This window comes from Colletes latitarsis, chromosome 2 (genome assembly GCF_051014445.1).
Source record: "Colletes latitarsis isolate SP2378_abdomen chromosome 2, iyColLati1, whole genome shotgun sequence".
Taxonomy (NCBI): Eukaryota; Metazoa; Arthropoda; class Insecta; order Hymenoptera; family Colletidae; genus Colletes; species Colletes latitarsis.
In genome coordinates, this window is record NC_135135.1 from 12,235,787 (window position 1) to 12,251,625 (window position 15,839).

The 15,839-nt window shown below is 37.7% G+C and overlaps 3 protein-coding genes across 9 annotated transcripts in view; 1 reads left to right on the top strand and 2 right to left on the bottom strand.

The window, feature by feature from the left end:
- Positions 1 to 234: 234 nt before the first annotated feature.
- LOC143351620 (uncharacterized) lies at positions 235 to 1,977 on the bottom strand. Its single transcript, XM_076783386.1, has 2 exons — positions 1,509 to 1,977; positions 235 to 1,414 (listed from the first exon to the last, which is right to left on the bottom strand). Exons 1-2 carry the CDS (start codon positions 1,815 to 1,817, stop codon positions 1,139 to 1,141), a joined length of 585 nt encoding a protein of 194 aa, XP_076639501.1. The 5' UTR covers positions 1,818 to 1,977; the 3' UTR covers positions 235 to 1,138.
- A 107-nt stretch (positions 1,978 to 2,084) lies between these two features.
- Hdac3 (histone deacetylase 3) lies at positions 2,085 to 4,331 on the top strand. Its single transcript, XM_076783370.1, has one exon. The coding sequence runs from the start codon at positions 2,911 to 2,913 to the stop codon at positions 4,210 to 4,212; it is 1,302 nt and encodes a 433-aa protein (XP_076639485.1). The 5' UTR covers positions 2,085 to 2,910; the 3' UTR covers positions 4,213 to 4,331.
- A 121-nt stretch (positions 4,332 to 4,452) lies between these two features.
- Positions 4,453 to 15,839, bottom strand: part of LOC143351615 (cytospin-A) — a 39,249-nt gene continuing 27,862 nt past the window's right edge. For 3 of the 7 annotated variants that reach the window (XM_076783364.1, XM_076783362.1, XM_076783365.1), the window contains 10 exons: positions 13,914 to 14,262; positions 11,201 to 11,569; positions 10,913 to 11,125; positions 10,382 to 10,837; positions 9,276 to 9,711; positions 7,111 to 9,033; positions 6,446 to 6,640; positions 6,192 to 6,365; positions 5,551 to 5,933; positions 4,453 to 5,481 (listed from right to left, as the gene is read on the bottom strand). In XM_076783364.1, coding sequence (XP_076639479.1) covers positions 5,392 to 5,481; positions 5,551 to 5,933; positions 6,192 to 6,365; positions 6,446 to 6,640; positions 7,111 to 9,033; positions 9,276 to 9,711; positions 10,382 to 10,837; positions 10,913 to 11,125; positions 11,201 to 11,569; positions 13,914 to 14,262 — 4,588 coding nt within the window. In that variant the 3' untranslated portion in view covers positions 4,453 to 5,391. Of the gene's footprint in view, positions 5,482 to 5,550; positions 5,934 to 6,191; positions 6,366 to 6,445; positions 6,641 to 7,110; positions 9,034 to 9,275; positions 9,712 to 10,381; positions 10,838 to 10,912; positions 11,126 to 11,200; positions 11,570 to 12,109; positions 12,201 to 13,913; positions 14,263 to 15,839 lie in introns of those variants that run through there. The other 4 variants (XM_076783366.1, XM_076783368.1, XM_076783367.1 and 1 more) reach the window with 4 other exon arrangements.

The following is a 15,839-nucleotide window of genomic DNA, read 5'->3' on the forward strand; positions in this document are numbered from 1 at the left end:
GACTATACCTAACCATTTTGAGATACTGACTGCAAATTTAGCTCTACATATAACATAATCCTACAATTGGTGATATTATTTCTAACATTTTCTTTAATTATTTATATTTCAAAAACTAAGAAATATAGAACCATTTGTTCATTATGACGTTTTTTCACTCTTTTTAGTGTGTTAATTTGGTTCTTAAGTATCTACATATATTTTTTAAACATCCAGTATACATTTAGATCAGTGTGGTAGAAAGTATCATTTTTATTGTAATTTATATATTTATACATTTTGTATCGACTCTAATTATTAAAATATTGTTAAAAATATCAACAATCATATCTTAAAGAAGACAATATGTAATTTAAAAGGGAAAAGTAATCCTACAAATCCCGTGATAAAGATATTGATAAGAATTTTTGAACTTATGAATAAAATTTACACATATGATTTCTAATTGTATACTAAAGTTATAAAATTTTGTAAAAATCCAAGCACAAAGATCTTTTAGAAATTTTCTTAGCATTCTTGTGATGTCTAATGGAAGAACAGACTTACTTGTCATAACTATATTAAATTATATTAAATTTCCACAAAAGTAGAGAATGAACAAATTCAAAGCAACCCTGTACTCCAAGGAAATCAATAAAAACCTGAAAAATACCAGTATTAATTTCAGTTTTGATATTATTTCTCTAATTGTGTTCTCTTTTCTTTTGGTTTTTGATATTTCTGTACGACACAATAGAAAAAATGATTAATATAAAAATAATTCTGACCTTAAGTCTCTGATTAAAATTAACTTTGAAAAGAATTGCCATTAATAGACATATTTTTAAATCAAATGCCTATAAAGTTTCATCGACTAACTTCCTTGTCCTGCTTCTTTATTTGATATTGCATCAATAATAATTACTGATATAAATACGTATAAAATTGTATAAATACATTATACATTACATGTACATGCAAAACTGCTTGATATTGTAGGTAATATGTTATGATATAATCATATCAGTGCGAGTCACTACCTTAATAAGAATTCGAATAAATAAGACAATTATAAGTTGCACAAGGCACACAATCTCGAATGCGTTGCTAGGAAGTAAAGAGATCATTCTGTATATCTTAAAAATGAAATAGGAAGCTTTTATCTCAACACAGAGAATCCTTTCCTTGTAAAACGGAATTGCCTGCACTGAATATAACGTGTGTTAATTCCTGTAGGCGCATGTAACGGAGTTTCTTTATTTTCTTTATCCCATGCATGCCTGGGTGATTCAATGCCGAAAGGACTATAAAGCTTTGTCGGTGTACGTCCTAGAAGCTGACGCGAGCGTGTTTGAGGAGTTTGCATCTTGCACATACTATTTGGCGATTGCTGCTCTTCCAGTCTCTGCCGCCTGCGTGTTGAACTTCTAAATTTCTAAGTCACAGATAAAAAAGAATATTAACACAGAAACGAAAATTTCGTATCGTCATCTGACATTTTTGTTATTTAGAAAGTTTTTCCGTCTGACCTGCGAGATGGTTCCAAATGTTGTGCGGACGGAAGATATCGTTTTGGACAATTTCTCGGCTCCGCTCCGCAGAGCACGTCTAGAATCTGCTGACATATTTCCAAGCGATAAATTATTCCAGCTTCGATCGCCTGTTTGTTTCTCTTTTAATGTTTTCTCTTTGTTCGAATCATTGGACTTCTCTTTTTCAAAACGATCCTGAAGGCGTTGTCTTAAATTTTTCGAATCTTTCGATATCTCCGGTGAATTTTTGACACTCAGAACGTCCCGGTGAAACGTAAACGAAACGCTACGCGAATCCGGTCGCATGCTTCTTAATATTTTGTTTCTTCTTTGATACACAAACCAGTCGCAATCTTTGATTCCTTTAACACTAATTAAGATACTGTAAGTAACGAAAAATCCGAGAAAATCTCTTCATCCCTTGATGTACGTTGGAAGAGCGTCGTTACTAACCGCCAGCGTCCAAACAAGAATGGCCGCGGCGTATCCGATCAATTTAGCGCAGCTTCCATTTGAAAGCATCATGAAGAAAATGTAAATTGTTCTGTTTATTAAATGTCTCTTGTATCAAATACATCATTGCACACGTCTTGCAAAAACACTGTCTGCTTAAGAACAATTATATTTGACAAATGTTCTTTTCTAATTTGATTTTTCAACGCAGTAGTATCGATTTTTGTAAGGCAACAAAATCATTATCTAAAAATCTGACTTAAAAGAATTTAACTTAACAACTTGAAAAACATGAGTTTAAATTGTTTGAAATACTATTTTGTATAAAGAACAGAAATACAATAGAATTTCAAATGTTACAAAAAAATCTCAAAAAATAAAATAGAACTAGAATTGGGCAAAGTTTGAAATAAATGTATTCTTAAGACATTATCAACTTGAAGAATTGTTATTAAATTTTGCGATATTTATTCTAAGGAAGTTTTCATTCGATGTAATTCTGAAAAAAAACAAAAATTGATTGTAGAGCAAGTGGTTTTGAAATTTCTTTAAACATTGAGAATGTCAAAAGCATCTCTCCAGATGGCGGTAAAAAGCTGTCAATGCAAAAGTTTGAAGAATACTAATTGTACTGTTACGATCATTTTTAAATATCACTTTGTTATTTGTTTACGACGTATCGTTCAATGGGAATTGAATCTAAAATTAATTCGTTATATTTTATGATACTGAACGGTTCACTTAAAAGAAGCACATAAGTGATGTTGGTTAAACTCTGACGCCTAGAAAACAGAAATTAATTTTATAACAAAATCAAGAAAGAAAATCCGATTTCTAAATGCTTTGTTCTGTACGATGGCTCTGTAGATGTATCGACGAAAAAAGGCATTTTTTTATATTATATGTTTACATTTCTACACCTTGAAACATATATTCTAACCTCAAAATGAGTTACAATAAAAAAGTATCATACTTTTACAACCCCGACGTTGGGAACTTTCATTATGGACCTGGGCACCCAATGAAGCCACACAGACTTGCTGTGATTCATAGTCTGGTGCTTAATTACAATTTGCACAAGAAGATGCAAATTTATCGTCCTTACCGTGCTAGCACTCATGACATGTGTCGTTTTCATTCGGACGAATATGTAGAATTTCTACAAAGAGTGACACCGCAGAATCTACAGGGATATACAAAGTACCTCAGTCATTTTAACGTAGGGGACGATTGTCCTGTTTTCGAAGGTCTTTTTGACTTTTGCTCTATGTATACTGGAGCTTCCTTGGAAGGAGCTACGAAGCTGAACAATAATTGTTGTGACATTGCCATCAATTGGAGTGGAGGACTACATCATGCAAAGAAATTTGAGGCCTCTGGTTTCTGTTATATTAACGATATTGTCATTGCAATTTTAGAACTGCTGAAATACCATGCCAGAGTTCTTTACATAGACATAGATGTTCATCATGGAGATGGAGTTCAAGAAGCATTTTATCTGACTGATAGAGTAATGACTGTATCTTTCCATAAATATGGAAATTACTTTTTTCCTGGAACAGGAGACATGTATGAAATAGGAGCAGAAAGTGGAAGATATTATTCTGTTAATGTACCATTAAAAGAGGGTATTGACGATGGATCTTATGTTCAGGTATTCAAACCTGTTATATCGCACGTAATGGAATTTTTTCAGCCAACAGCTATAGTCTTACAATGCGGAGCTGATTCGCTTGCAAACGATCGTCTCGGTTGCTTTAGTTTAAGTACAAAGGGACATGGTGAATGTGTGAAGTTTGTAAGAGACCTAAATGTACCACTGCTCACTGTAGGAGGTGGTGGATACACATTGCGTAACGTTGCACGTTGCTGGACTTACGAAACGTCTCTGCTTGTTGACGAACAAATCAGCAATGAATTGCCGTACACCGAATATTTAGAGTACTTTGCATCAGATTTTACGTTACATCCTGATGTTGTAACCAGACAGGATAATGCGAATAGTAAACAATATTTAGAAGCTATTACGAGACATGTATATGATAATTTGAAAATGATACAACATTCTCCGAGCGTTCAAATGCAAGACGTCCCATGCGACGCTTTGCCACCCGAAGAAGAGAGACGACCAGAACCGGATCCCGACTCTAGACAAAACGTACAAGACACTGATAAAATAGTTGAACCTGCTAACGAATATTATTCTGGAGAAAAAGATCAGGATAAGATGGATGTTAGTGAATCGTAGTGATAAAGGAATAAATGAACTAGATAATTCTAAATAGGAGTAACACTGTACAAGAGCACAGTTATAAAAATATTGAGAATTAATTTTTACTGCAAAACTGATAATTGTAAATATAACATGCGAACTGTAAATACTTTTAAGACTATTAAAATTGTTTCTTACTAAAATGGAAATATTTTATTATAGTATAAATTAAAATCCCATCTCCTATCATACAAGGATACCTTTTAAAACAGAGAATTTTAAATAGTATTAGGCAAGTTTATTGTTTTATGTCAGACAGCGTATTGTCTACAATGGTACAACAATGACGATGAGGATGATAATAATAGTAGTAATAATTCTAATAATAATCGTAATAATAATAAGAGCAATAACGACAACGTTTTCATCTCTGTTTTGGGGCTATTTCGCTATATCACAGAGAATTTAATCCTTATTCGTTCGTTCCTCACTATCTCAAAATGCAGAACTTAAACGACGTTCTCTAATATAATTTGCTGCTCGGCTTCATAGTGTACTAATCATGACTAATACAATAAATTAGGTATTTTAAATTAAGGCGCTTCGTTCTGTACATTATTCGTAAACTTTACAAAAGTTTCTCGAAAAATAATACAAGTACAAAAATACTCAGTACGAGGAACGGAAATATTCGACACTTGATTTGTTACAAAGATGCAAGACCACGATGTAAAAATCTCTCTTGCACAGTAATAATACGTTGGCTTTGCCAAGGAGGCACTGAAGCATACATATTCACACACAAAGGACTTCGTAATTCACGTATACATATATTCGCTTTTACTTTTTCCGTGTTATACAGAAGGCAGCGGTATCTATTATTAGCCACTTGCCTGTAGTTCTTTATCCCCGTTCTTCCTATATATGCATGTGTATATAAACATTCAGTCTCATAGTGAAAAGCAATTCCATTTGGTGTTTAGTCTTCCATCGAATTCTGGGTACTTCGAAACACTCGCGATCATGTACAAGCGGTTAGGTGCAGGCAAAGCTGATCCAGCGATCCTTGGAAATCCACGAAATAGTCCTTGCGAAATTTTGTCTTATAAAATTTGGTTGACTAGATGATCTTGTTCTTATTCACTCTCGCGAAAAGTTTTAAGGGCATTCAGTGGGGAGAGCCTCCCTCGATGATACGAGGACACTGAACCAAAATTACGTTTCAAAATGTTTGTAAATACTGGTCACGTATGTCATGACTTGTTGCCAATCAGGTCGTTCTAATTGACACATTTCACCTATGTTCTGCGAATTAAACGAATTTTCTGCTTAACATTTTGTTCAAAGACAGGTTCCCGTAAAAACTAAACTTACCAGTGTGGTAGGTATTCCAACGCTCTCAGCAGCGGAGAAAGCAATAGAAAAATTTCTTCGCTTCTCCACTGGCGTTAACGTGTCGTAGGGTACCTTGTGTGGAAGGTAGGAATGAAGGATGGCACAAAGCGCCAACCCGTCATTCCAGGAGCTACTGAAATTCGTTATGTCGATATTCCGGTAGCCTAACGTTTTGTTCTGACACCATTTGAGCAAAGCGTTTCGTTTCGAGCCTCCGTTCTTAATTAGACCACAAAGAGGATCTTTGCGTTCTGACAAGTCTGTCACGCTGTTGCGACGTACAAAGTCGATCGCCTTGGCATTCAGAGCGGCAGAGTCCAGCAGCTCACCTGGGCTCAACACCACAGGTGTTGACTTTGTTTCTGCGTTAATCATTGGAAGAACGTGGCTAAGTGTAATGTTTTCGATTCACTGTATTGAATTTGTCAAGCGTACAGCGTGCGTGCGTGCGTGCGTCAGAGAAATTCGCAAGTAATGTTTGCATTAAATACGATTGTAAAACAGTAGATAAGCAGTGCGTGAGTTAGTCCAATGATAAACCCATTCGTATTTATATAACAAGCGTATTGATTGGCGATAGCTTTAGGCACAGCAAGCTTTTTAGTTGAAATAAAAGTTACCTGACAACGGCTTTCTGGTTATCGCAGCTTGAGTTTTATTGTTATTTGTCGAATTCGCCGTGCAGATTAAGTTATTGATCTGCTGTTGATCCCTGAGCGGAGCCTTTAATGTCATTATGTCGTTCGTTCCAATGGAGTTAAGGGAGGACGTGGAACTGCTACGACTTCCAGGTCCTGTTCACAAAATAATAAAATATTTAATCACTATCGGGAGATCGCGAAACACATAGGTACAAGGTAGAATTTATATGCACCCGCTTTTGCTTGTTTAGTGGCATTTTCTATGCTCTCTATCAGACATTTTACGGAAAGTCTCGAATCTTGACGAGAAATATTAGCTTTACGACGTGCTGCAATTTCTTGTTGTACACTGGTTAATACACACTGCTGAGTATCAGTTGGAGTGCTCGCAGGCCTTTGTGGCGGTTGCTGTATCACCTTCTGATTCGCTGCAAAAATCAACAAAAGTTATTTACACTGTCTATGTTTTATCCCACGTAAAACAAACAAAAAAAAAAGCAATAAGCACTATGTGTACATATAACAGAAAGCACAAATATAACAATAAAAAGAAATCTCTAGAAAAACTTATAGTTATTACGCGTTTTCAATTCTCAATGTAGAGTCGCCCGTTTCTATTTACATTTACTTTTGTACAAATGTACAGTTCAACAAGGGACAAAACATAAAACAAATTTCAGGATGAAAACAACACTATAAAACGTGGTGTAAGCCAGTACTGATTAATTGAAACAACGTGAGAGGTAAAAGTAGGGCCTAGAAGAATGGTTGAGACTAGGCAACGAGAAGGGTGTACGAGTTTTCTGTGTTTTTCGCTAGAGTAAGAAACCAGGACAGACAATGGGGGGTTGAATTCTGCAATACAAGCAATCACGTTTCCACACTACTAGCGACTTACGGTCGCATATTGTACCTATTTGTCGGCCTGGTCTTAGTTCCACGTCTTCTACGATCGTTTCAAATTTCTCTCTTAAAGACGATGTCCTCCCTATCAGTGCTTTATCCTTGCATACGAACATGGAGTCACCAACGTTCTGATCAATCTTAGAATCTGAGTCTAGGATTCTAATTTCATTCTTCGGTGGCCTCTTTTGGTCTGTTACAACGGAACCATTTATCTTGGGTAGTTCATCTGTATTTATTTCAGACTGAGATAAATTCATGTTCAAGAATTTCATACGCTTCAGACGATTCGCTTCGCAAAGGGTCAAATTCCTGTTTGACCCCTGCAATTTGTTATCGAATATTAAAGGTCCATTAGACGTTCTTTGCGTTAAAGCAAACGAGTTTAATGAGTCTAATGATCGAATACTTTTCTTTGAGCTCGAATTTATAGGCTCTTTTGACGTAAATCGTGAAGTTATCGACGCCAATGAAGTATCGATTGTAGATTCAGGCAAATTTTCCAAAGAGGATAGAATTGGATACGTACTATGTTTCTCCGTGCATGTAGCTACACTCCTTTCGTTCATTTCTTTTCTAGTATTTTCTGTGTTTGTTTTTCTTACATTTAAATAGTGCAAATCTTCTGATTGTTTGTATAAACAAGACTCGGTTGGAACGCTCTGTGATCTTGAAAATACAGGGTCATTTTTATCTGTATATTCTATGGCACTTCCTTTATTATTATCGCAATCATCAGTCAATGGCTCTTTGCTTTTTGATTTATCGTGAATATCGATAGAATGAGTGGTTATGTTAAAATTAATATTATCCAAAGAAGTAGAAAAGCTTTTATTTCTTAAAGTGGAACTGTAAACATTTCGGTTATGAATAGTATTGTCTAAAAGGGAGTTGACGATTTCACTACCAGATCTGGATTCATTCTTCTTCAAAAATAATCTACGTTTTTTTGTGAGAAAATAATCGTTGTTATGCTCATTCCCTAATTTTGAAGTTACATTTAATTCGTTGGATAAGTTCTCTTTATCCCCTTTTGATTTTGGTTCATTCTGAGATTCTTGCGTGATACTTCGTGAATATTCTGCATTACTATTCGCTTGGGTACATTCTTGCAACGCTTTACTCATTCTCGGATCCACTTCAAACTTTAAATCATTCATCGAATTTTCTACTCCGGAGAATAAATAATTTTTAGGAACGTAAAATCGACTGTTTGAGATATTTATACCAACTGAATCCTCTCCAATGTTTTGAATACCTTTTATGTCTTTTAACAAAGACAATTTTGTAACTATATTTTCCTCGGAAGCGGAAACATTTGGGATGTACAATTTTGGATAATTTTCTGTTAACTCAAGTATTTCTTTTGAATCTATGATTTTATGGTTACAGATCTCTTTATTTAATAATTTCTCGTCTATATCGTCCGATTCTATCGATAATTGCTTTTGCAGTATGTATGGATTTGCAGAAGCAACATCATTTAATTCCAACATGTCAATATTCAACGTGGATACATCGATTGTCTTGTCTAAATCTAACGCGTCCGAACCAAAAGTAGGGCAAAACTCGACTTCTTCGCCAGAAACCAGCTTCTCATCTAATTTAATAGGTTCCTTGGAACACAACTCATTATTATCATCACCTGATTCCGTGTCTTCACGCGGAAGCGTTAAATTTAGCTCTTCCGAAATGATTGAATCACCGTCATCATTCAAGGGTAGACACTTTACATTCTCTGTTTTAAACGGATCCGGTTCGGTCATTGTTTTCACCATATTAGTCCGTGATGCGCCTTTCTTGGATTCGTGCCGCCTCTTTATGATAGTACGGCCGCGTTTCAATATATTGCTCGCAGGTTTGCGATTAAATCCAATCGTGTTACCGAATGTCTTACATTGGGGGACTGGAGTGCTGCCTGACATCCGAATGAAATTGAAAAAACAGATAACATGTATTGTATTAATAATGCTCCTGGTCCTTTGTGATTTGTTAAAAAAAGAATCTAATTATAAACTGGAATCGCTTTACTAATATACTGAACGCTTCCCTGGTAGCACGTGTCTACAGATACAGATTAACTTTCTAACGATTGTCTTTCTTGTGCGTTAACGGCAAAATTTATACAAAACACGAAATCTTAACGATGTTTTTACTTACCCTTATTGAGCTTATCAAGCTGCGCTTCTAGCGCTCTAAGCTTATCGCGCTGCGTCTTGTTTTCCATAACGACGCGCTCCAACTCGCTCTGGGCTTCCGTTTTAAAGTCATTCGCGACTCGCACGGTCATTAGTAAGTCTGTTTGAAATTGTTCCCATTCAGCGACCTCCTCTTGTCTCAGTTTTTGTTCTTCTGCCAAAGCGCGTTCCAATTCATACTGGCGCGTCTGAGCGTCGCGTTCTCTTCGTTGCGCTTCGTTTAACGCAGCTTTCAGTTCCCTCTTGTCTTCCAAATGCCTCTGACACTGCGTCTGCAATTCCGTCAAGGAGTCCCGTACGAGTTGAAGCTCTGTGCTCACCGATAATCGTTCGTCTTTCAACTGATTTAATCTGTACTCCAAATCGTCGATAGCCGATTTTGCATTATTGCGTGCTACCTGAAAAAATAATAAATTAACACCCTTCCCCTTTATCAACGCGACGCATTTGCATAGATTAGTACAGACCACGATTGCCACAAAAAAAACAAGTTCTTAAAATTTAGAAAACGAAGTGGAACCGTTTTAATCATACGTAAACAAATATATGCGAAAACACAAATACTCTGATAGTAGACACTACTAAATGTAACACTATTACGACTTCTACTATGTAAAGCTACCTTTTAAAATTTTAACTTGAAATTACTTTTTAAGTTTAACTATTTTTCCTTAAGGAGGAATGAAAACACTAAAGTACAAGTAAATGTTGATGTAAATCGGATAACAAAAAAAAGTTTTGCTCGTTAGAAAGAGATAGACATATAATTATACGGCTCAGGACACCGTTGCAAATTGACACGTGCCTCGACAAATTGATTAAAAAAAAAAAAGAAAAGACAGTTGCCACTTTGTTGGCTACATCAATGGTTCTTAACAGTTTTTTTCCACGGACTCTCGGGGTCCGCGGATCACAGGAACCATAGTGCTTAAAGAAGCGCCTTTTACATAACACACGTATACAATTACATGTATTTAATAACTACATGTATATACTTCGTACGAACAGCAAAATGAGATATAATTATTGATAATGAAACAACATTAAATAAAGTCTAACTATACATACTTTATATTCTTCTTGAAGCTGCGAGTATTGATCCCTAAGACGATCATGATCGCAATGCGAGCGCGCCAACTGCTCCTGCAGAGCTGCCGCTTGCGTCTCTAGTGTGTCTTTCTCTCTCCTGGCTGCGTCCAACAATTCATCCGCTTCGCTTTTGCTTTCCACCTGCCGCGACTGTTCCAACTCTTCGATTTTGGCCCGTGCATTTTCTAGTAACGTGGCTAACCTACTAATTTCTATGCTTCGATTTGCACCCTCTTGCCTGGCCTCTGCCAATTCCATATCCAGCTGTTTTCGTTCAGTGTTTGTCGCGTCCACCGTCGATTCAAGTAGGTGTACACATTTCGTCAACCGTTCAGTTTCTGCAGCGCTGACCTCGGCTGCCGCTCGCAAACTTTTTAGCTCGGACGTTAATTCCTCCTGTTTTTGTAGCAAAGATTCTCGTTCCTCTTGCGCACTCTGTAATTAATCAATGCAGCAAATAATTGGTTGTAGTCGGATCGATGTTTTTCTCGTAATGCTAGAAATACATACTTTTAAAAGATCTACTAATTTTTGCTCTCTCTCTGTGTTGTATCCTTTAGAAGATTCCTGTGGTTGTTCCTCTCTTAATAGCAAACCTTGTAACGTATCGACCTTGGAACGTGAATCTTCAAGCTTCTCAGTTTGCCTACATAGTGACTCCAGAAGTACATCTTTCTCTTCTGTTAACCTTTCATTGTCAGCCTGTAGTTCTGTAAGCTGTGCCTATTAACAGAAACGATCAATGGTTTAAATCATTATTTAATAATTACAATTCTCAATAAATATTAATGACCATACTTGTAGATCGCTTAATTCTTGTATTGTTGCCTGTAACTCTTCGTTTGTTGAATAATGCGTTTCTTCCATTTGCAAAATTCTATCCTGCAGACATGCAACAGAAACTTCTGATACAGAACTGGAAGAATGTTTGTCCCAATCTGGGGTAATGCACTGAGCACTGTCCTGGGGTACAGTTGTGACAGGCGTAGAACCTTCATCTTGAGGGATTGCTATTGATGCTGGTGCAGAATTATGTAATCTTGATGCATCCAGAAGTAGCTGCTGCTTCTCTGAATCTGACAATGGAGAATGTGCTACGTCCCTAAGTCTAGCACGAAGAGCTTCGTTCTCCTCAGTGAGACGGTCTAACTCCAAGCTATGCTGCTCCTATATTTACAAAAAATGAGCACAGAATTTCTATTAATCTCAATCTTCCAAACACACAATTGTTTCAAGAAAAGTGCATTTGCAAAAGAAAAACCTGGCAAGAGTGATTCTCAAACATACACTTGTTGCATTTTTAAGGTATTATTGTACATAGGCATAATCGTGAACGTTTGTACTTCTTGACTTGGTGTTTTATTTATATGTAAAACACGGTGCCAGACGCTTATGTAAACGAGAACATGGAGGCTGATCGGACTCTAATTACTCAGACGAAATAGTACGGGGAAACACAATATGCCTAGCCGCACGATATACTGTGACAATACCGAGAAATCTAAGTTTGCGATTCAAGGTGACAAATTTTTTTTCTTTGATCTTCGCTAAGAACGCGGGGAATAAGTGTCATTGTTCGAGGTTAGGTCCGCGAACGTTATGGTGAATGTTATTCTAACTTTCGAGAAGTGAACCACATAAACGTGAATTACGACTCATCGTGTAAACGTAAACAATTTATAAAGCAAGGTACCCCTTGTCGTTTACCGTGGGCGGAGAAAAACAACGTTTTTTCATAGCGTTCGCAGTCGCTTCGCTTCACAAGCTTTCTTCCTTCGTAAACATCCCCACGCTTTGCGCCCTCTGCCTATCCCTTAAATACGCGGGACCAACATCTAACGTATTATACGGAACAAAATAAGCATCTCCTAAAATTTAGATTTCTTTTTCAAAAGACCGAATTTATTTTTATTCTTACGTTGATATAAAAGTAGTGGTTATTATGTCCTGAAATTTTATTACACCTAGAACAAAACCCTCGGAATTCTTAATACCTTTAATTAACCCCTAACGTTCATATTTTTTCTGCCTATCCCGCCAAAACTGATCAGTTTTCTTGAAACTGTTTATAGAAAACACTACATAACAATGTGTTTTTTGTTAATTACAATGTTGTATCTTATGTTTTTAACATAATAAAATGAAAACCGAAACGTAAATATCAATGAAAACAATTATTTCCAGTCCTCAATCAGTCAGATTAAACAGAAATCGATTCTGAACGTATATGTATCATTACCCGTGCCTAATTTGGGCGTGCACTTTAACGGATTTAGGTTTCTCAAGTTTCATTTTCGAATAATGTTGATTTTTAACGCTATATTTTATATACGAGTTGCCGCTTTTCTTAACAATGAATACCATAAATGCATTACATTATTTGAAAATTTTGTACGTATTATATGTAGACTCGCAAAGACAAATCATCCGTTAATCCTATTTCTAACGCGGTTTTATGTATACCTATTTCAATCAAAAAATGTCTTTTAACACCTTTGGTAAGAATAGTGCTAAATTAATTCTTAACCGGTAAAGACTTTCTCGTATAATTATCTTTATTTTACTAAGTAAATTACACAAAATACCCCACAATATCAGTTTAGGGTTAACAAAGATATTTAATTGCCTTCGGGGCATTACGACTCGAAATAAGAAGATTATTGCCATCAATTACGCAACGTCCGCTTTTCGCAATACATACTGGTGACCAAGGCAAAATGAAAAAAATGGATCATCCGTGTTCACCTTGAATAGTGATATCGGTAGATCGCAACCCATGCTATTGCAACCATCTTCATTGCGAAGAAACCGCCCTCGAAGTCAGTGTTCCCCGTGTTTGTTTTCCTTGTAAAGGTCGATGATGTTATGCGATGACAGAGAAAGAGGATTGAGGACAGAGGAGTGGATCTGCAACACACGAGGAGAAGGAAAGAATGGAGAAAAGATCAGTAGGGGGAGAGAACGGAACGAAAGCAAACGACACAAGTGGACATTCGAGAATCACTCCCCTATTTCTTTCTGTCTTGAACAATTTAATTATACGAGCTTTAAAATACGCGGTAGAATTCAAAAGAAATGTTCATACTCCCATAATCAGTTCATGATTTGGTAATATTAATGTTCCTTTTTTTGTACAAGAAACATTACTGTGCTTTATCCCGGATCTACTAATTAGACTCATAGGTAGAACTTACCTAGCAGATCTTGTCTTACAATCAGTGGCTCTCTCAGTCGTTTGAACAATCTGTTCAAGCTAATTATGTACGTGTAAATTGTTCGAACGACGGCTACTAGATATTTATTACAGAAACAAGAGCTTGACAAGAAATTGGAAAATCCAGTACAAATTGTGGATAGTTATGAACTTTAGACCAGCTGTTTTTACTTTTGTCCATTGCTCGTTGCATCGTAGGACCCTTCGATTCTCGAATTTTTTGTTAGCTCTTCCGTTTTGGGTTTGTCTAGATTTGCCACTGATTGGACACCCTGTATAGCAGTATCGGAACGTTACCTTGAGAGAGGCGAGCTCGGCGCGTAACTCGTGAAGATTCTGAGCGTCGCAGGACGTCTCACGCAGATTGGACTCGAGCCGAGCACGTTCCTTGCGCAACACTTCGATTTCACGCTCGAGCTCCTGCATCCTGGAACCCTTCGCGGGTCCCTTGGTATTGTAGTTTCCCTTTGCGTTGCCTTTGCCTCCTTCCTTACCGAGGGAGCCCCAGTTCCCCACCGGAGGATTTTCGTTTTTCGCCTCGAGCGAGGAGGCGCTGGGCGCCTGACGCAGCGGAATTTGTTGCTGCTGTTGTTGCTGTTGCGGCTGCGTCGGCTGTTGCTGCGACTGCTGTTGGTTTTGTTGTCCTCTGCGAAACAGCGATTTGAACTTCATCATGGTCGATCGTCACCGCTTGACTAGGCACTCAATCGAAATAGAAAATTCATTATTCTTAAAAACGCGTGCATCCGTCGTTATTGTCCTGCAATCAACGTTGCTCGATGCCTACACTTGCACGAGTAACATCATTTCATGATTCTCGAAGCGTAGATTCGAATACAGTCAAATGTCATTGGGGTTTTCATTATGATCGACTTCGGTCCTTGTAACTTATCGGGGTACGCGCGTAACGCGATCCCGATCGATAAGAATCTCATTTCCGAACCCACCCTCTTGATGAGGCTAATTCAACAAATATCGGAACGATCACTGTCGTATATTCCTTGAGAAATGGAATAGAATTACTTGTTCGTAGTTTACGAACGAAAATCTTTGATGTGATTCTACAGAATTCTCTGTAACGAACACCAGCGCATCACATTCACAATAATACGTTCGATCGGCATACGATTACGGATTTAAGAGAAGAACGCTGGTACAGAATTTTTGAATGTACGGAAACTACAGTTACACGAAGAAGATAATTGGTTTTCGTAGCGCGTGACACGACTTTGGTAAGGGAATTCAAAGATTCATACAAGACGCCACGACCTCGAGCCACTTTCGTTTCACAAGTATTCACTTCTAACCGAAACAACGTTCGCAGCGATTCGCGGACGTGCCGTGAACACACGGATTCGCTTCGTTTTCAGCCTCCGACGACCACTTGTTGCATCGACCAGTCGATCTCCGACTGCGCGGCCAACGTCTCTGCGTGTGGTGTTCTCGATGTATGCACGAGAGACTTGCTCGCATCCTTGAACACCAATTCCAACGGGTCACACGAAGACGATCGAAACCGTTCGAACGTATTGCTGGAGAAACGAAGCGTTCAAGTGTCGTTCAAGCACATCGGTGGTAGTCGCCGAGCCGTTATTAACGAGTCAATGAAACTTTTACGCGACATACAGTTTCATTTTCGATCGCACAATTCAAGACCCGATACTTGAAAGGTTGACTGTTGTTTCTTGAGGAAAAACTGTCCGAGAGGCTTGTCTTGAAAAACACGCCGCGTCAATGCATTCCCCTCGACGATGCATCGGGGACTGAATACGAGACTCGAGAGTCGTGTCCCCTCCATAACTATATCTCCCCACTAGGCTACGACGCCACAGCTTTGCTGGACGAAAGGCTTCGAAGTTGAGAACGCGTCTAGGCGTCTCGGGTACGCTTTAAATTTACGATAACGATGATACCGAAACGTTTCAGGACTACTCGTTGCCCGATAACGATCTGAAATATGCCAGCGCGCGGACAAAATCGAGTTTCCCCGCATTCTTTCTGTTCGTTGTGAATGGTTATCGGTTTACTGGGAAGAACGAGGTTGTAAGTTCGATGAGATACACTGCAGGCCAACCAGCGAGGCGATGCTAGTTTTCATCTCGTCGAGGAAGTGAAATTTCTCTTACGCAACATTCTGTCAGATTTCTCGTGATATCAACTCTGCTGCTAACGAATATGAAGATTCCTCCTATTAAACGTTTTCCTCGAGAATTAACGAGGTTG